Source organism: Choloepus didactylus, chromosome 9 (genome assembly GCF_015220235.1).
Source record: "Choloepus didactylus isolate mChoDid1 chromosome 9, mChoDid1.pri, whole genome shotgun sequence".
In the NCBI taxonomy this organism is placed as follows: domain Eukaryota; kingdom Metazoa; phylum Chordata; class Mammalia; order Pilosa; family Megalonychidae; genus Choloepus; species Choloepus didactylus.
In genome coordinates this window covers 116,904,612-116,924,423 of record NC_051315.1, presented here as the reverse complement: position 1 = coordinate 116,924,423, position 19,812 = coordinate 116,904,612, and the positions used below count along the sequence as shown (strand labels likewise).

General features: G+C 41.8%; 1 protein-coding gene across 3 annotated transcripts in view; it reads left to right on the top strand.

Moving 5' to 3' along the window:
* Positions 1 to 19,535, top strand: part of SERPINE2 (serpin family E member 2) — a 57,137-nt gene extending 37,602 nt beyond the window's left edge. For all 3 annotated transcript variants that reach the window (XM_037848956.1, XM_037848955.1, XM_037848954.1), the window contains 6 exons: positions 4,889 to 5,086; positions 11,753 to 11,951; positions 13,279 to 13,379; positions 15,286 to 15,372; positions 17,648 to 17,731; positions 18,727 to 19,535. In XM_037848956.1, coding sequence (XP_037704884.1) covers positions 4,889 to 5,086; positions 11,753 to 11,951; positions 13,279 to 13,379; positions 15,286 to 15,372; positions 17,648 to 17,731; positions 18,727 to 18,764 — 707 coding nt within the window. In that variant the 3' untranslated portion in view covers positions 18,765 to 19,535. The remainder of the gene's footprint in view (positions 1 to 4,888; positions 5,087 to 11,752; positions 11,952 to 13,278; positions 13,380 to 15,285; positions 15,373 to 17,647; positions 17,732 to 18,726) is intronic.
* The last annotated feature ends 277 nt before the right edge of the window (positions 19,536 to 19,812 follow it).

The following is a 19,812-nucleotide window of genomic DNA, read 5'->3' as shown; positions in this document are numbered from 1 at the left end:
GAGTGGCCACGCCTTCCCAGGACGCGCTTTGTAGGGTTTTATACTTGGTGAATGAAATTGTGAGTTTGGTGCTGGGTCCGGCTGTCATCGGGAGGTGGCCCTGCCGCTGTGACGTGCCTGGACCATGCTGGCCCGGGCTCAGTCTACCTGCCTTGCCCCTCGAATGTTGCCACGGCTCACAGAACCCCCTGGGGAGTTTTCTCCCTGTAGAGTTGGCAACAAAGCAGGATACAGCTCCCCTGACTCTCCTTTCCTCTCGTGTCCAGTCTCCACAGAGTTCTCTGCCCACGGGCTCTTGTCTGTCTTGATGGTTTTATCTCCCATCCCTTACTGCTCTTGCATCTGCCGTCCCCTTTGCCTGGAGTATCCCTCTCACCCTTTAAGATTCAGGATTGGTTTCCCTCCTAGCTTTCCCTGCTTCCTGCGTCTGCCATCCCCAACAAGTAGGTGCCACCTCTGGTGCTAGGAGTACGCCTTTTATCTCCCCCTTCGTTACACCACTTCCCACACTGGGTAATGATGGCACACATGTCTCTTCTCCCCTTAAATGGAGGAGTTGTCTAACATCGGCGTTTTAAACCTAAGTTTGCAAACTGGAGGTACAGGGAGAAATGTTCGAGAAGAGCTTCGGGTCTGGAACAACAGAAGAAAGTTAGGGCTAGAAGTACAGATATATACATAATCACGTATGCCATAAAATGTGGCACTGAAGCCACAGAGTGGATGCAGAAAAGACTAAATAGGGAGACGCAGCCCACAGACAAAATGTGGGGGAGCACTGGCTTTTCAGGATGCATTTCCCAAAGCATGGGTCCCGGTATGTCTGTACCAGAATTACCTGGGAATTACGTTTAGAATTCCCATCCCACTGAATCAGAATCTCTGGGGGCAGGGCCTAGGAATCTGTATTGAAACGAGTCCCCCCCAAATTTCCCTCCGCCACCCGTCACCGTTCTTACATATGCCTGAGAACCACCTGAGATACTCGAGAAGAGATGGACAAAGACCGGAGGGCCAGAAGGACCGGGGGCGGTTTTGGTTGATCCGTGGCAGCCCGTCTCAGCAGGATCCTGGGCTGCACGATCCAGGCTGCCTTCTGGAAGCCACGGAACCATCCGGAGTTCAGCAGATGTAGGGTGGTTAGCAGTTTTTCTGGGCTGCCAGGTTCTGTGGACCTGAGAACAGTGGCAGGAAGCAGAGGTTCTCCCAGCTGGTCCTCGGTCCTGTCTGTGGCTAAATGGCTGTCTGACTGCAGATATCACTGCCCCTTTCTTTACCTGCAGGGTGGTAATATTGAGTCACGCTTGTTTACCGCTTGACAGTTTCAAAACCCTTTAACGTGTCATATCAACCAATTGTTTCTACTCCTCTGACTAAAGGGCAAAAAGAGGAATGATTAGCTCTAGCAGTGCTTTTCAGTGTTCTCAGGTCCAACTCCCTCCTTTTAAAACAAGTATTTCTAATAGTCTCTTTGCTATTCTGAAGTGAAATCCATAGTTCATATAATCTACACATATATATACAAATTTAAAAAAAAAATGAATATAATGCCCAAACTGTAATACAAAGAAAAACAAAAGAAAAGTAATTTATACATGTAGTTTCAGTAGGTCAAACCTTGGGTACAGTTACCCTGAACACATGATCAAGTAGCCAGATTCTTGGAATAATTGTCAATTGAAAGCTACAAAAGCAGACCCTGTGGGTGTGTTGTGCTGGTGACACAGAAACCACAAGCTGTGTTGTCATTGCTGATACAGCTTTTCTGAAATGGCACAAAACTCTCAGTAAATTTCTAAACAAAATATAGTACAGCCTCCACCTGATTTGCTTGGTGGTTGCATTCTTGGCAGATTTGATGCAAAAAATACCCTGTGTTTACATGCGTGGTTCATTTTTGTTTTCTTACCTAAAAGAGTGAGATTTCTGAGCTCAGAGGATGATATGCAGGTTTTTCCCCTAACATGAATATCCAGTGGGGCATTTGAATGTCATGCAGGAAGCAGGACAATCCTTCATTTTGTGGGACTCTTTTGAACAGCTGCTGCCCACTCACCCAAAAGTGTTCCCACAAATTTCTGAAATGACTCGTCCAGTGAACTGTCCCCGCTGAGACGCACTTGACGATGTGGGACCTTGGAGATCCAATAGTCTAGGTTTGGAGGATGACCGAGTCCATCCCCTGGAGAGACTAGTTCCTTCCCTACAGAGATGAGGGAGCCGACCACAAAGGCCCTTCCCAGTGTGCAAGTGCTGAGTGCTGTCCCCGCCGTACCTGACCCTGCCATCTTCTGCCGCTTTGGCTCACACCAGCTCCTAGTCCCGGCATTCTCTGTTCCAGACACGCAGGCTCCCTCCCAGGGCCTCCTGCTCACCATCCACCCTCTCTCCCATTGCAGGCCCCCACATGCATCCCGGCTGCCTGGAATGCTTTCCCTTCCCCACTTCCCCTCATGAACACCTACTCAGTTTTATTCTGTCCTGTGAGTGGCATCTAAGTTAAAAGCACAATTTCTGAAACCAGACTGCTTGAGTTTGCATCTTAATCCTGCCCCTTATCAGCTGTGTAACTTTGGGCAGGATACTTAACTTCCCTATGCCTCGGTTTCCTCATTTGTAAAATGAAGACATAATAGTGATACCTATTAGAAGAGTTATAACAAGACCAAGGTGGTTGTGAGGCTATATGTAATACATGTGAAGCATTTAGTGGCACGCCTGGCACTTAGTAAATGGTCAACAAATGTGAGCTGTTTTTATAACCTTTAGCTCAAAGAATAGCTTCCTTAAGGAACCCACCTGTCCCTGGCCTCATTGACCAGGTCAGATCCCCCATTATTTGCCCTCACAGCCCTGAGTACTTCCCCTTCAAAAGATTTGCTACAACTTTAGCTTTACAGTTTTCCAAGTTATTTATGTCAGCTTCTGCCTCTAATTGATAGCTGTTTGAGGGCACAGTTCATTTTTGTTTTCTTACCAAAAAGAGTAGCTGGCACATGGTGTAGGCATCTAAGGATGGATGGGTGACAGGACACAGGGACACATGGTGACAGCCCCCCATGCCCCACATGTACCTCCTTGTCTCTAAACTTCATACTCCTGATCTTTCTTTCATTATATTCTATTTTCTCTTTCTTTCTTGTCCCCTTATATTTCAGTCCTCCTAGTGGCAATCAGAGGCATTATTTACTTCTGCAAAAAAGGTTGAAAAAGTTTCTTCTAACATTTTTTGGGCATTGTCCGTATGTAGAACATAGAGCTAGGAGTGATAAAAGACTGAGGGCATTGTCCTTTCTCTCATGCAGTTCACAGTTTAGTTGGGAGAGAGAGACACACTAGATTGACTAAAATGAAATACCGCAGCTGAAAGGCTGTGCTGAGCTCTGGGCTGTATGGAGAGGGAGAGCAGAGGCATCTCCTGGGAGGCAGGGAGTGGGGTGGAGAGTCAGTGGTCTCCAGGAAGAGGAAACCATTAGGCGGTCTTAAAGGACAAGTAAAGGCAAGAGACAACATTCTCTGCTGGGGAACCAACTCTAAGGGATTTGCTACGCTGGAGCACAAAGGCTCTAACTTAACGCCCCACAGGACAGTCGGTTTCCAGAGGCCGGCCTTCTACTTAGCGATGGCTATTGTAGCCTACGTATTTTCCTTCCAAATCCTGAGTTAAGGTGGCATTGGCACCCCCTTGTGGAGGTAATGAGCAGTGATGACACTGTCTTACTAAGCGTGCTGTGGGTGGGAAACTTCTCGGAGTGGTTATTTTCCTTGACTTATTTAAAATTCTATTTCTATGCATCGAAATCTTGAGCTTCAGTCAAAAGTTCTCACCGATGAATTAGACATCCTTGCTTCAGAAACAGTTAATTTCACTCTCCCCATTTAAAATATAATAACCTGCATTTATATCAGGTGGGTTTTTTTTTTTTTTTAAATATATACATATGAGGGCTAAAAGCTAAAATGAACTAATTGGTAATAGCTTTGGGTATTATTGATCCCCATTAAACAAACATACATTTGAATCTCCAAAGACCAAGCAAAAAGGAACCTAAATGAAAAAGCAGCACTACAACCACATCTAACACTTTTAGAAGGATCTTTGTAATGTCACATGAGTGTCCTGAAACTAGAATGGTAGTATTTGCTCCTTATTTCTGGAACAAATAATATGGACCATCCCCGACACCCAGGGGAAAGCATTTTCCTTCAAAATTAAGAGTTCCTCTCGGGCTTTTCTCTTTACCTGTGTATTATTAGCATCTAGCTCGATGCCCAACTGAGTAATATAGACACTGGTTTTTAGTTTCAGCTCTTCTTTGAGTTAAGGTTTTGTGGTAATCAGAGATTCCAAATGAATCCTCAGCCTTTCTAAAATCTTAAGCAAAATTAACATGTTTTCTCTTGATACCATTGCAGGCCGAAATAATTCTTTATATTTGACTAGGATTAAATCATCCCATTGGTCAAAAACAAAGAAAACAAAAAAACTGCTTCTCTTGTACTGACGAAAAGCCCTCACTGGCAGTTAATCATGTCAGTTATTAGCAAAAATAGGGAAATTAATTATTAAGTCTACCTTATGTTCAGATGAGTAAAATTTTCTGAAACGTGGGGCTTCTATAGGGAATTAACTGCAAAAGAATTTCTTGGTGAAAAGTTTGGGGTTCTCTAACTAGAGAATCTCTGAAGTCTTTTCCAGTCCTCTTATTTTGGGCTTTATTTCTCAACTTTATTTTTTAGTGTGGGAAAAATACGAGATTTCTTTTAAAAGTCTTTCACACTCCTCCCTTTGACTTTTTTCAGTCTGCACAATCAACAGGGGCCTTATGCCCTCAAATTTGCTGCTGATCCTGAGAATGTTTCCTTCTTTATTCTTTTGATTTGACAGGTATGATTGACAACCTCCTCTCCCCAGACCTCATCGATGGTGTGTTCACCAGGCTCATCCTTGTCAATGCCGTGTATTTTAAGGGTTTGTGGAAATCACGGTTTCAACCTGAGAACACTAAGAAACGTACATTTGTGGCAGCTGATGGGAAGTCTTACCAAGTGCCCATGCTAGCCCAGCTGTCCGTATTTCGGTGCGGTAAGTTTATGTTTGACATGGCCGGGTTCTAGAATGGGCTGGTGATAGAAAAGCCATTAAGTGCTTTAACTTTGTTTCAATAACAAATCTGACTTTTTTATTTTTAAAACAAGATGGGGAGGGCTTTTTTAAAGCTCACAGTAAGTCTTTGTATGTATTAATACATAACACATACAGGCTTTTAGGTTGACAATTTAAAGAGGAAAAGGACAATTAACGAAATAAGAACTATAAGTGGGCATTAAACGTATAAAAGCATTATCAACTCATCATTAGTAATCTTACATTACCAAAGTAGAAATAAAAGTAAAAATTATATTTCTTTTTCATGTATCAGATTAGCAAAAATTACAAAGATTGATAAAACCTAATTATGGCCCTGGTGTGAGGGAAGTGGGTGCCCTCATGGCCTTTTGGGGGGCAAGGTATGTTGGTCCCACGAACTTTTTCCCACTCAAAGGAATTTATACTCTGAAGATAATCACGTACTAGCAAATAAAAGGAAACCAGATGCATATTATATAGTGGAACACATATCTAAATTTAATTTTACATACATAGAATGATATATGCAACATATGGTTTATTTTAGAAAGCAAGTTATAGAATGGCAGCTGCCAGTTCATCTCATTATGTAAGATACTTTCTATAAATTCATATGTCTATAGAAATATGTCTTAGAGGATGTTCAGTAAATGTTAACACAATTGTAGGATTTCAAAAGCAGTATTTTTCTTTATTTGATTTTTTTTTTCTAATGAACAGGCATCATACTTACAATCAGGAAAAAAAAATCAATCTCTGCCATTATTACCACACCATAGATAAATAAATCTGGTGAGTGTTTTTAACTTCTGATTTCATTGAAGTACTCCTGATTCAATTTAAATGAACCCTATTTTTCTTCCACAAGTTAGCTTTCATGTTTCCATTCTACACCTGGACTTATGGGTCCTAAATGCTAGCCTTGGCTAATTAGTGTATATTAGCTTCAGAAACAGCTGTCCATTTAGTCAGCTACCTCATTCTTTAAATCAAGGAATGGCTTGTGTGAAGGACACAATAAACAAAGTCTCCTTTCCTTCTTGCTTATCAGTCTCCAAGCTTCTGCATGAAATTTTGTCATTCCTTCAAAAAGTGTTTTTTGAACGGATATTATGTCCTTTAAAATCTGCCAAAAGGTTTCATGCTAAGCAACTGAGCACACTGTAAGTCACCCACACTTGCCAGTGATACCCCAGCCCTCCCGCTCCCAGGTGGTGTGATCCAACTTCATCAGAGTTGAAGCTTGCATCTGAGGCAAGGCTATTTATTTTATTTTAGGTCAATCTTTTGTACGTGCTCTAATAAAAAAAATTAAATGTAGGGAGTGGGGGCTCATTTACTGTTATGTTTCTGTTGCTTGAAAAATAACTAGTCAATAGATAAAGATTAAAATGCAGGGATTCTATGGGCATTCCTGTGTTTATTTTAAAAGGAATATAACATGGTTTTCTTGAGTACATAGGATGTTCTCAGAGAGACTTATGTCTTAAGGTAGCTTTTCAATTAAGAACTGATTTGTACATAAAGTAATGAAAGCATAAGTACGTTCTTACTGGCAAAGAGTCACGCTTTCTAGAGCTGCAGTGTGCTGGCTGTCTTCCCCCTCCTTCCCTGATTCATACCCTCCCTTCTTCACCCTCTTCCACCCTGTCCTGAGCCCCAGGAGGCTACGACAATGGGTTCCCTTGCCCTCTGGCTTCCAGTTGAGTTGACTAGTGGGGCTGAACAGCAGGCGATGGGGGATGGGGGAGAGGGAGGGCAGAAGTGACTTTCCCAGCTCTCTCCCTGCAGAGTGACAAACCTCAGCAAAGGTCTCAGCTCTTGCCTGGGGGTCGATTCCAACAGCCAATATGTGGTTCCTTCCAGTTCAGCAAGGACAACTTGGGTCACCACTCCCTCCCCTGGCCCCTCTCAGCCTCAAGCTGGCTGGCAGTGGTGGCCCACTGTTTGCAGCCCCAGGGTGCTATCCCTAGTCTTCTCTCTGCACTCTACCCATGCTTTGTACGTGACTCTGCTTAAACAACACAGTCTGATGTCCTGTTTCCTGTGGGATCCTGCATGCTCTGTACTGGCTTCTGAACAGAAGGTCCAAGTCTCCGTCTCCCACCCTTTGCCTCTGCCCACAAGTAGACACTGTAAACAGTTTGGTGTCATTTTTCTTGCTCTCCTTTCTGTGCCTGCCATTGGGCTTTTACTGAGTACACTGGAGTTGGGATCCAGCCCCTTTCATGGGCTGTGCAGTGGAGCATGTGTGTGTCAGATGGTCCCTGTTTTTCCACTCTGGCCAAAAAGCTGATTTTCACAATAAGACACGGCAGATTGGTCTTAATGTGGCTGTCAAGAAAACACAGCACTCTGTGGTGGTCCCAAGCCAGCTTTGTTTTCATGACTACAGGCTGCTTGGCTGACCAGCTGTTTTCATTGTGTCTTGTCCCAGCTGGTTGTGCCCACTCAGAGCTCAGGGATGGGCAGGATGGCCAGGAGAGCCCACCAGGCCACCGCCTCACGGCCGGGGCTTCCCTGCCAAAATGCACTGCCCGGGGTGCCACCTCCTCCAAGCCGGACTATTCTTGATCACTTTGCTGAAACATTGTCATTCAATTGATCTGTTTCTCTGACTTTTCCTTCAGTGTGTCATCAAGCTCACAGGTGAGATTCATTTCATATCATTAAGGAAGGGGGCAAAATTGAAGAGGAGGGGAGAACCCTTTTGACTTATGCCACATGAAGTATAAGCACCTGAGGATAGAAACTTTCTGTAAAGAAGTGTACTTCATGCTCATTGCAAAATATTCTAATAAAACAGTATGTAAAGCAGAAGGTAGAAGTTTCGCTATATTCTCTTTTCACAGAATAAAAAACTATTATCATATAAGAATTTATATATATATATATGTGTATGTGTGTGTGTGTGTGTATATATATATATGTATATATATATAATGTCTCTAAAGCTTTTTGCCTTCATAGGACTATCCTGTAATTTTTATTCTGTAATCTGCTCTATTCATTAGACAGTTTATTGTGGAAAACTTTCTATGTCAATTCTTGTGGATCTCCTTGAACTTTTTATCGGCTGTATAATATCCCATGGTATAAATGCACCATAATATCCCATGGATGGCCATTTACTTTTCTCCTATAATAAACAACATCGCAGTAAACATCCTTGTACGTAAATCTTTAGATACTTGTGTCAGTACTTCTAATGGTAATTTCCTTGAATAGAAATAGCTAAGTCAAAGTCCTTACAATTTTTTTTGCATATATGGTTATGAAATTAGACATTAGAGACATTTTTATTTTGAAAAAGACCACAAAACATTCTCACATTTACATTTCCAGCTCATGTCTGTCCTCTGAGCTTCTAACTTGTTATCTGTCTGCCCATATTACTTCACTACTCAGTTGCCTATTACGTTCTAGTTGCATGGACCCAGTATCTTATTGCCCTCTCCCATCTAATTCTTTTCCATTGTTCCTTAGCTCAGCAAGTGGCACTGTTTCTCACTGAGTTGCCTAAGCCACGCCTTCTTCTTCGTCAATTCCCTTCAAAATCCCTTTGCATTACAACCTAGAATACAGAAAACTTTGCACAATGACATCTACTTGTTGTTTTATGTATTTCAGTATTTACTGAAGTATAGTCTGAACAGCTCCTTAAGAGCTCAGGAAATCCATAAAGCCCCTTGTAGTAGAAGGGATTTAGAGGGACTTTCATCTATAAAGCTTTCCTGATAAGTGTTTCTTTCAAATGTTCTTTCTGCCTTTATAAGCCAAGAAGAATTTGTAGTGTTTCAGAGAACCTGGTTACCTCCTCCCCTGTGGGACTTAAGGTGGGAATCGAGAGACTTCAGGGAGCCTTCCGGAAAAAGGGGCTCATCCCAGAAGCACCACCTACAGAAAGCTCTAAATCTTCTCCATGTGTTTAATATTTGATTCTTCACCTATTGTTTCTCATTAAAGGTTTTGTTGATCATTCAAAAATTTGTTGATATGCCCTCACATCCTTAACCTCAGCACTTGTCTTCCATAAAAGGCTACTGTGAAAACAGCACTTTTGTGACTAGGTGGAAGAAGAGTAAAAGGTGTTGTTTTATCCCCCACTTTCTCAAACCACCAAGTCAAGAGAGCATGTAAGGGGTAGAGAGAGCATGCAAGGGGCATGGATGGATGAATCATGGCGACACTTGTTGTCAGCTCACACGATCAGAGCAGAAGTGGGCTCAGGGAGAACAAATGTGAGTGGATGCAGAATGGCTAGTGCTTATTAATATCCCAAGAGGATGGCACTGGTCAGGAGAGGATGCGTTCCCTGGGGAAGGTAAAGTAGAATCTCTCTTCTCCCCCTTGTTCACAGCACACCCCAGTTCACAATTTCTCATCACTAACATCCCAATCCTTCTTATAAGAAGAGTAAACGTTCTTAGAAGTGATGAAGTGCCTATAGGCTTTTATTTCATGCTCCAGAGCAATCATTTATTAACTGCTTCCCAAATCTCAGAGTTTCTAAAAATCAGCTCTGCCAGAACAGCTACTTAATGCTTTCTTTGAGGATTAAAGGGCTCATTGGGAGGTGGGGTTTTTCTCTCTTCCTTAGTGATTTATCAGTGTCTGCAGAGACCATTTTATTACACAGGGTAAAAGTAGAGATGAAAAATCCTCTCTTTGAGGCTTGAGTAGCCCCAAGAGAGGACCAAGGCTAGAGTGCGAGCCCATGTGCATCCGAGCGGAGGCCGCCCGGGGCTACCCAGCAGCCCTGCAGGTGACGCAGCCAGGTGGCAGGCAGCACATACCGAGCAGTTCCACAAGTTGCCCACGTGTTTCTTACTGAAGGAGAAACTGTCATGTCATGCTGAACTCAGATATTCTAATAGCTTCACTATTTTTATCCTATTTTATGGATAAAAATGTTCATTATGTAACAAAGGTAAAGAAAATTTGCTCTCTTTCTCTCTCTTCTGTCACTCTGTCCTTCCCCTCTTCTACGGAGAACTCAGCTTATTGAAGTTAAAAGGAAGTGATTGGCAAAAGTCGTCCCGAAAGAAAAGACCAGTCAAAAGCACGAAAGAAACTCTTTCACTCTAATGAAAGAAGCTCTCTCATTTCTCTCTTTCTTTACTATGTTGCTTTTCTGGAACAGTCCTTAAATATCCGCTGTGGGCCAGGCACTATTCTAAGTACCTTCGATGTATCTTTCTCTCATGTAATCATCATAACAACCCTGTGATATACCTGATGACTCCATTCTATATAAAACAGGCACAGAGAGGTTAAGTAACTTCACAAAAGTCACAAAGTTCTTTTTAAAATGTTTGAAGTAGTTAAGTAAACATTTTGGAAAACCACCATAAAACTAAAGTCGGTTTTCCATTCATTTAGTCTGTTTTTATGACTCTACATTAAGTGCCTAATTTAAAGTTTTCACAGGATGCTAAGGCGTGCTCTGTGGAAAACTCTTTCCTCAGGAAGTTAACAGCCTCTCTGGGCCCGATACACCTGAGTTGGGTTTCTAGCTGGTGCCCACACTGAAGATTTCATCCACTCTAAACTGATCACTGCTTGCGCTGTTGAGTTGTTCAGTATTTTGAGTATCAGTCTCGACGAGTTTTTAGGTGGCATTAAAGCATTCTGAGGTCAAATTAGTTTGGGAAAGGTGGGGATAACTAGAGTTAAACAGTTTTCTTTCCTTCCGAATGTCTCAGAGCCTTTATATCATTGAGATATCTTATTATTCTGCAAGAAGAATCAAGTATCAAGCATTTCCCAACCTACCGGAAGATGGAATCTGTTTATCCAGAGGACACCTGGCAGATTCAGTGTTCTCTAGACAACCCTTTGAGAAACGCTGGTTTAACTCAGTTTTGGGCGTTCATTAGTAAGCAGAAGTATCATACACCATCCAAAACCATAATTAGAGTTACTGGAATGGGTAAAGAGTAGTAGGAAGTCAGGAACATGAAGTAAGAAGATTAACCTTTGTCGTTAGACGTAGACATACCTCAGTTCAAGTCCTGGCATTGCCACTTCCCAGCTGTGTGTTCCTTGACAAATTCCTTAATTTCTATACATTGTAGCCTCCCCCTCCTTACAATGGGGCTGTTTATCCTTACCTTGTGGGCTGCTGTGGATTCTAAATGTGTTGAAGTACTTGGTGTGGGCCCTAAACATCAGAAGCTGGTCTAAGCTGCTTAACTCCTCCCTTCTCTTCACACTCACTTATAGCTTCATCCAGAGGAAAGTGTCTGAGGAAGGACAGTTCTCTCTTTTATTCCTGTTATAAGGGTCAAGTTCTTGCAAAGCACTGTATTCTGAGGGAAGGTGTGAGCCTTATGAACTAGTAAAATTCTCAACATAAATGATACGATTTTAGTGACACCAAAGGTGTACTGGAAAGGCACATCTAGACCAAAGAAATAGAATTCTATACCAGGGAAGGAAGACAGTTGTCATGATCTTTGCGTTTCTAAGGAAGCTATTTTTGGAAAAAGGCAAGTTCTTAAACTGAGTTGCTTTCTGAGAAGAGCTTCTCTCTGAGAAGCTACCCTGATGATCAGCAGCCACTCCTGCCACTTCTAGAAGTTGTCATGGATACACTGACCTTGCCTCTGATTTCTTTAGGGTCAACCAGCACCCCCAATGACATATGGTACAACTTCATTGAGCTGCCCTACCACGGGGAGAGCATCAGCATGCTGATTGCACTGCCGACTGAGAGCGCCACCCCCCTGTCAGCCATCATCCCTCACATCAGCACCAAGACCATAGACAGCTGGATGAGCATCATGGTGCCGAAGAGGGTGCAGGTGATTCTGCCCAAGTGAGTCTTCCCTTGCCCTGAGAGAAAAAATAAAAATATAAAGGGACTGCACAATCAGTCCCCATTGTGTTGGACAACAGGCAGCATGGATCTAAAATACGGCACATCATGAAACCCCTTTTATTCTGCAGAAATTGCATGGTGGGAATACTACATTGTGCTTTTGCAAAAACTCTCTTTCTATCCCAGTGCCCTTTGTATGGAAGGAAAATTATAATGGGAAAGGAGAAAAAGCAGCTTTGGTCTCTGAAATTCCAAAAGACCACAAGCTCCTCATGACACTGCAGAGGCTTTTTAATTTTTAAAATTTTTTTTTACTGCAGAGGCTTTGAACATAATTCTCTCTGTTCAGAAGATTCTGAAAAACATGCATATCATGTGGTATGGATGAAAGTATAATGAAGTTTTGTAGTGGTGGGCCACATGTTTCGATAAGGAGCTTCATTTTGGTTATTTCTTATGTTTTAGCTAGGAGTTGCTGAAAACCGAGGCCCAAAAGCTAGGTGGTAAGGAAATATTTTGAAACACCCATGCAGCATTCTTACATTAGTTATCTAGGGCAGCTTTTCTATTACACCCTTAAAAAAAAACGGACAAATTACCATTATAGCCCATCTGTGATGAGAATTCTACTCACCTCCCTTTTTGCTCTGCTGCAGGATGAGATAAAATCTGCTAAAACATCCTCTGATGAAAGGCATAATAACTGACATATTTACATAGTTTTAAACACATAATCAATTGAAGTTACCTAACCACCAGGCCAGAGGGCCCACAAATACTCAAGAAACCCATATTATACCCAAATATAATAACCACATCATCTGTTTCTGATGTTTGCCCTCGTTTTAACAGTAAAATGCGTTCAGAATCCCAATGTGAGCTAGGAGGCATGTATCTCATCTCTTCTGACCATCCCTAATCCCAGGAAGGACCGTAGTTCTCACTTGCAGCCATGAGTTATAGATATCCAGAGTACCAGGAGATTGTTAACACTCTGCCCCTCAACGTCACCCTAAGAAAGAGTGCTTTGTAGCTCTTCCTGAATATTGGAATGGGATGCCTGTCACACGTGAAGGCGAAAGCACCCATATCTGCTGTTAGAATGTACTGCTCATTTTGCCCATTAAATGTTTGAGAGATGAAGTCTTCTACTTTCTTGGTATTTACATTTGGGGACTAAAAATTTAATATAAAATTTAGATTGGTGTTCAGACTGTTCTTAAATCAATTTTACATAGACATTTTTCCACTGGTACTGAATATGTCATTATGTATCATTTATAGTATAGTGATTTTTTCCTCCTATTTTCTGCTTTCTTGCTAGGTTCACAGCTGTAGCACAAACAGATTTGAAAGAGCCGCTGAAGGTTCTTGGCATTACTGAGATGTTTGATCCATCAAAGGCAAATTTTGCAAAAATAACAAGTATGTTCAACTTTAAACTTATTCTTAAACTTGAAAAAATGTTACAAACCAAGTCTCTGATTTGTTCAGAGAGTAGGGTTAAAATTAGGAATGTGTCGTCCAAAAACCGTCAAGGTTTAGTTTTCTATATTGCCAAATGACGCTACTGATCCTTGATCATTTCAATCATTGTATCTCATTCATCCATACATTTCAATGTACATTTCCTGTGAAGCCAAAGCCTATATATAATTAAAGATGCATTTCATGTATTGTTCCCAGTTACCTAAAAATTTGGCTCTTAATTGGATATCAGTCTTTTTTTTTTCCAAATGAAACATTTTTTCCTGTGTTTGGAAAAAATCAAGATTATTGAGCTCTTAAATACTTGTTTCTTTTCACCTAGCAACAGCAGGCATGCACTGTAGCCAGAAGTGTACTTTGGCATGTTCATGCCTATTAATCTGAAATAATATAAATTCAGATGAGTCTGATAAGAGCTTTTCTGTGCCAAAGCAACTGGGACATCCCTGGTCTAATATCCCTCCATTTGCCAATATAGGTTCCTTTTTTCTCGTCTTCTGTTTGAAAGGTCAGCTCTTCATCTTTTAAATTTAGAACATAGCAATCCCCAATCAAAGATGAGTCATGACATAAACATTATTTGTACTTCATTTTATATTTTTCCCCTTGAGTGCTAAATTCGTTCATTACCAACCTCAGCTGCCTACTGAGTGAACACCTGTGTATACCTGTTCTGGAGACAAGCACAACTTCCCTAGGGAAACTGCAGCTCCGTGGCTATCCTGACACCCTTTAATCCTTTCCTACCCCAACTCTGCTCCCTGCTCCAGCAACATTAGCATCACCTGGGGCCCGTTGGCACTGCACAATATTGGGTCTGATCCAGACCTATGAGATCAGAATCTTCATTTTAACAAGGCTCCTCAGGCCAGTAAAGTTTGAGAAGCTCTAACTTAATCTGCCCTTTCTCCTTCAGGGTTCTCCTTTGTAGCCTACATAGGTGGTGTTCACAGTGAGCCCAGGTGCCCTCAAATCTCCTGAGACATGCTATTAAACCCTGCAAGTGCCTCGGACCCTGTAAATGTGCACCTGGTCACCATCAGTCATTAGAGCTGGGTAGCAGTGTAGATGACTTAAAACCAGGTGGCATGAGAAGCATCTTTTGCCTCTGCGTCCAAACTTATGTCCCATCAAGGCTAATAGTAACTTCGGTTCACATTCTCCTTGAAAGCTATACCTGGGTGGGTATTGCTGGAATGGGGAGGATTTGCTGAGAAGGAAAGTGAGTTTACCAGGAAATCGCCAAGAGACAACTTATATCTGAGGCCAGCCCTCCACAAGAGACTAAACCATTCTCATACTCGACAGTCTTCTCTTACTAATGTGCCGTTGAGATGAGCGGCTTCTGTTGTGAAAAGCCAGTACTTACTCTGCCTATAGCTGGCTATGTGATTTCTGGGAAAATTTCTTAACACTCTGGGCCTCAGTTTCCCCATCGGTAAACACTGTCTGAATTCCTTTCTGGGTCTGGTATTCTGTAAGTGAAAAATAATATTGCTGGCTTGCTTCTTCTGGGTGATTGAGGTTCCTCTTCTAAGCTCTGTGCTTTTTACCCTTTTTCTAAAATCTTTGGTAACCAGAGTTGAATTGATAGAGATACTAAAACATTTGGGGTCTGGCACTCCCTCCCACAAAGTGAATAATACAGTTCGTTTAGCAGAGACTGAAAGTCACTGCAGGTGACAGTCACACACAGCCTTTGATCACCAGGACTATAAGAGGTCACTTCTCCTGACACCTTTTAAGAATTGGAATTTGCTATGGCTTTGAGGGTACTTCCTCAACAAAAGGGATGGCTTGTATCTCAAACAAATGCTGTTTTTTATTTTATTTTCTGGAATAGGATCAGAAAACATTCATATTTCTCACATCTTGCAAAAAGCAAAAATTGAAGTCAGTGAAGATGGAACCAAAGCTTCAGCAGCAACAAGTAAGTGCTGGATAGTGTGCTAGTGTAGGGAAGCAAACACACTCCAGGCCATTCATCAATTTAGCAGACACGCATGGGGCCCTGTGGCCGGCCAGGTCCTGTGGGTGGGTGTTCTTGTGTCCCGGCCCGCGGGACGTTCAACGGAGGCTCCGAGTCCTGTGAGGGAGGAATGGTCTGGGACAAGAGACACGAGGAATGACAGCAAGACAGGTTTCTGATCAAGCTGCAAAATTTTATTGAAGAGGCAGGGTATATATACTCTAAGGGTGGAGGGAGTGGCTAGTAAGGACGGGTGGCGATCTAGGATTGGCTGCTGCTGTTGCTAGGGTGGAAGGCAAACGTAGGGGGATTGGCGGTTGCTGTTGCTGGGGGTCTGGGATTGGTGGTAGCTGTTGCTGGGGTGGATGGCCAATGGGCGGCTACTGTTTAGGCGCGAACTAGCTACTGCTTGGGCGGGAACTACTGTTACTTCCTAGAAGAAGGCTAATTATAGCTTAGGCTGTTCTTGCATCAGCCCTGGCGGCCATGTTGCATGTTACCGGTATCGCTGAAGGTGAATATTATATATGCTACCTTAATTGTCCCCAACATTCTTGTAGCATGAAAGCAGCCGCAGACAATACAAATGTATGGGCATGGCTGTGTTCCAGTCAAATGTTATTCAGAAAGACAGGATTTGGCCCCTTCCTTGCTCAGTAGCTTGCCGACCCCTGCTCAAGTAGCATAAAGCACGTTCTGGCTTCTTATTGGAAGAGAAGACCAATCTTCAGATTGAAACAGGAAATAATAGTGAGTAATTATAGGACAAGAGCCAATCGGATCTATCCAGGACAAAGTGAAGAATTAGCACACATCTATTGAATTGCAGCAGGATTGCTGCGCAGCCTCTTCCTTTATAATTAGAACATCCACATCCATGTTTTCTTCTAATGGCTTATACAATGAAGGAGAAAACAGAATAATTTTAAGTTGGTTTTTCCCCTCCAAATGATCCATATGAGATTGGATGAATGGATTTAGCCATACTCAGTGAGCTCATAAGGTGAATAGTTTAACTACACTAGCAGCTGAGTTGAATATCTCTCATTAATAGAAGGTCCCATTTATACTCAGAAAAAACACTTTATTGCCTTTATTGAATAAACATATATTTTTTATTCTCTTAAAATAGTCTTTAAAACCAAGACTTAAAGCAGGATGGCTTGGAATTTTTAAGAGGCCTTTTTTTCTTTTCTAGGTTAATATGAGTGACATCTAAATTTGCCTAAAGTTACTGACCAATCTTGCCAGCCAGTGTGACTTTAGGACTGGCTGCACAACTTGTGGGGCCCAGTGCTAAATGAAAATATGGAGCCCTATGTTCAAAACTCCTTAAGAATTTCAAGAGCAAGCGTAGGGCTTTGTGAATGGGGGGGCTCTGTGTGACTTCCCATGTCACACACCCATGAAGCGGCCCTGGTAACTACTGATTTGTTTTTAATGACCCTGGGTCAAGTGGTTTACACTGACAGAGACGCATGTGTTTCCTCTGTAACATCAGGAACAAGGTACTGATATTTCCCAGGGTTTTGAGGAAGAGGAGGGGGCCTTGCAGCAGGCACGTAGCATTGTGGACAGTCATTCATGCCAGGCACCCACCCTCCTGTGAGGCCCCATCATGGGCTCGTGAAATGCAGCCCCCGTTGGTAAGCTTAGCTGAAAAAGTTTGCTTCCTCGGTCACATGTCTACACCTGATGAATAGAGCAGTGGGAGGTCCCAGGTTAAAGGTCTGTGTTGCCAAAGGAAAGGACACCAGATGATGTCCCGGGATGAGAAAGGAAATGGCACACATTGAGAGTTGAGCTGGGCTTTGATGGTACGGAAAGGATTCCTACAGGCTAAAAGGACCGGAGGCAGCATCAGCCAGGCAGAGGTGTGAATCAAAAATAGATACCAATAATGGTGAATCTGTATTGGGTGTTTATTATGTGGTAGACACTGTTCTGGGAGTTATGACATGTTTTGCATCATTTATTCCTCGTAAAAACCCTAGGAGGAATTGGCACCTTTAATAACAAAGATGGTGCTTGTGTAGAATAAATAAGATGCCAAGTAGAAGGGCCTGGCCAGGGTAGGTGCTCATTGAGTGGCGACCGTTGGCCTGTTACACCATGGCCAGCCTACGGGACGGTAATTAATTGTGCCCTCAAACATCAGCATTCGAGGAGCCGTCGCACAGTCTGCCTTACTGACATCATGCTGGGTGTGCAATGCATTTTCCTGTTCTTCCCACAGCTGCAATTCTAATCGCAAGGTCGTCGCCTCCTTGGTTTATGGTAGACAGACCTTTTATATTTTTCATCCGACATAATCCTACAGGTAAGCGGTTCTCCTCATCCATTTTTCACTTGTTAGAATTCAGACAGGTGTATGGCCATTGAAGCTATATCCAACAGTGTTGCTCCTAATCCATTACCCTTGGGTCAATAATTGCAAACACTTTTAAAAGTCAAACCGCCCACCTTGAAGAGACTGGGAGATAAAGGCTGTATTTACACAGTGTGATGGAATCTTTTAAACTCTTACAGGATGTTAGGTTTTTGTTGTGTTGTTGTTTTTTTTTTAACATGTAGAGGCTCAGTAGCCCTTCGGGGACACTTTTGGCATCTATTGATTCTTCCTTACTTTTACAAATGCAGTGGTTAAACTTTGCAAGAAGTTCTGTGTCTTCACCCTTTGTAAGCCCACTCTTACTGTTTTGACCTGGGAGTTGTTGATTCAATAGAACATGGCTCTGTGAGTCATGGGTTCAAACCTGGCTGTGTCATTCAGCTTCATCTTTTAAATGAGAATAGTTCCTACCTCTTAGAAAAATTACAAAGGATAATTAGATTGTCCTCATAAAGAAGTGGTTGCATTTTGGTACAGAGTAGGCATATAACACCTTTTTGGTTTTGCTGTTTTTTTTTTTAATAGTAGTAGTTCCTTATGCTTTTATCTCACTGTGGCTTTAATGTCATAAGTAAACAGTGTGCTCCAGAGCTGAACGGTCCAATACAGGAGCCTGTAGCCACATGTGACTATTTAACTTTAAATTTAAACTAATTAACATGAAAGATAATTTAAAATTCAGTTTCTCAGTCACACTAGCCATGTTTCAAGGGCTCAATATCCACACGAGACTAGTGGCTACTAGAGTGGACAGGGAAGATATAGACCATTTCCATCACTGCAGAAAGTTCTGTAAGCTCGGCTTGAGAGCAATAGGTTAAACATGGCCCAGAGACCTTTCCTTAAATATATAGTACCTTATTATTTTACAGATTGTTCTTTTATAATTGTTGGTTTTTTTTTTTTTTTTTTGAATTCTATAGGTTCTATCTTATTCATGGGGCAGATAAATAAACCCTGAAGAGTATATAGAAGAACCATGCAAAGCAAAGACTGCTTTGCAATGAAGAAAAGACTCCTTTCCTACACCTTTCATAGTTCTGTTAAATATTTTTGTACAGTACTTTCTTTTTCAAAAGTAGCTCTTAGGAACAGAGACTCAGTGATAAAAACATTTCTGTTCTGCAATGTTTGAAAGGGAAGGAAGGGCAGGGTGGCTGCAACACGGTACTGAGAAATGAATAGAAAAGCTTCACAATGTCTGAAAGATTCTTTAAACTACTGAATGGTTACCTAGGTTGAAAACCCTCTTGAGAATTTACTGTCCAGGTTAGGATTTTTGTTTTGTTTTGTTTTTATGTGTGGCTTATCAAAAGAAATTTAATCAGTGTGACATGGGGCGGGGGGGGGGGCATTTTATGGTAGTTTTGACTTTTTTATGGAACAAAGTATTATTCACCTTTTTAATTTTTTTTTTAATTTTAATTTTTTGCCCAATCCAGAGTCCAGAGTCTTGATAGTAATCATTATTTGGGCGGGTAGAAATAGCAAAATCTGTAGCCTCTATATGTTTTTTTGTTGTTGCTGTTGTTTTATATGATGCATGTATTCACTAAAAAAATGTTTAAGAAACTAATGCCTTGCTAGACAAGGTTTGCTGTTGTGCAGCGTGCCTGTCACCACTGGTCTGTATTCTTTGAATTTGCATTTTTCTATTTTGTACAAAGTAAAAAAATAAAGTGTTGTAAGTAGTAAAAAAAAAAACAAAAGATGCATTTCTCTACTTACTAAAAATACAACAAACAAAATGAGGTATTTTAAGAATACTTGGACCTCTTCTAAAAACACCTTACAGTTAGGCTAACAGCAGAAAATTCAAAGTCCCTGGGACTTTTCCTACCCTTTTCTTCCAAACTTGGCAAATATTTTCAAATGTGTCTAGTTCAGAACTTCTCAGTTTAGAGATTGTAGTTTATAGGTCCCTTCAAAGGGGTAATTATTGTGGTAATCCCAGTTCTAATCTCAAGGGCATTTCATCCCTCCAGTGATGGCTGAATAGTCAGCAAAAG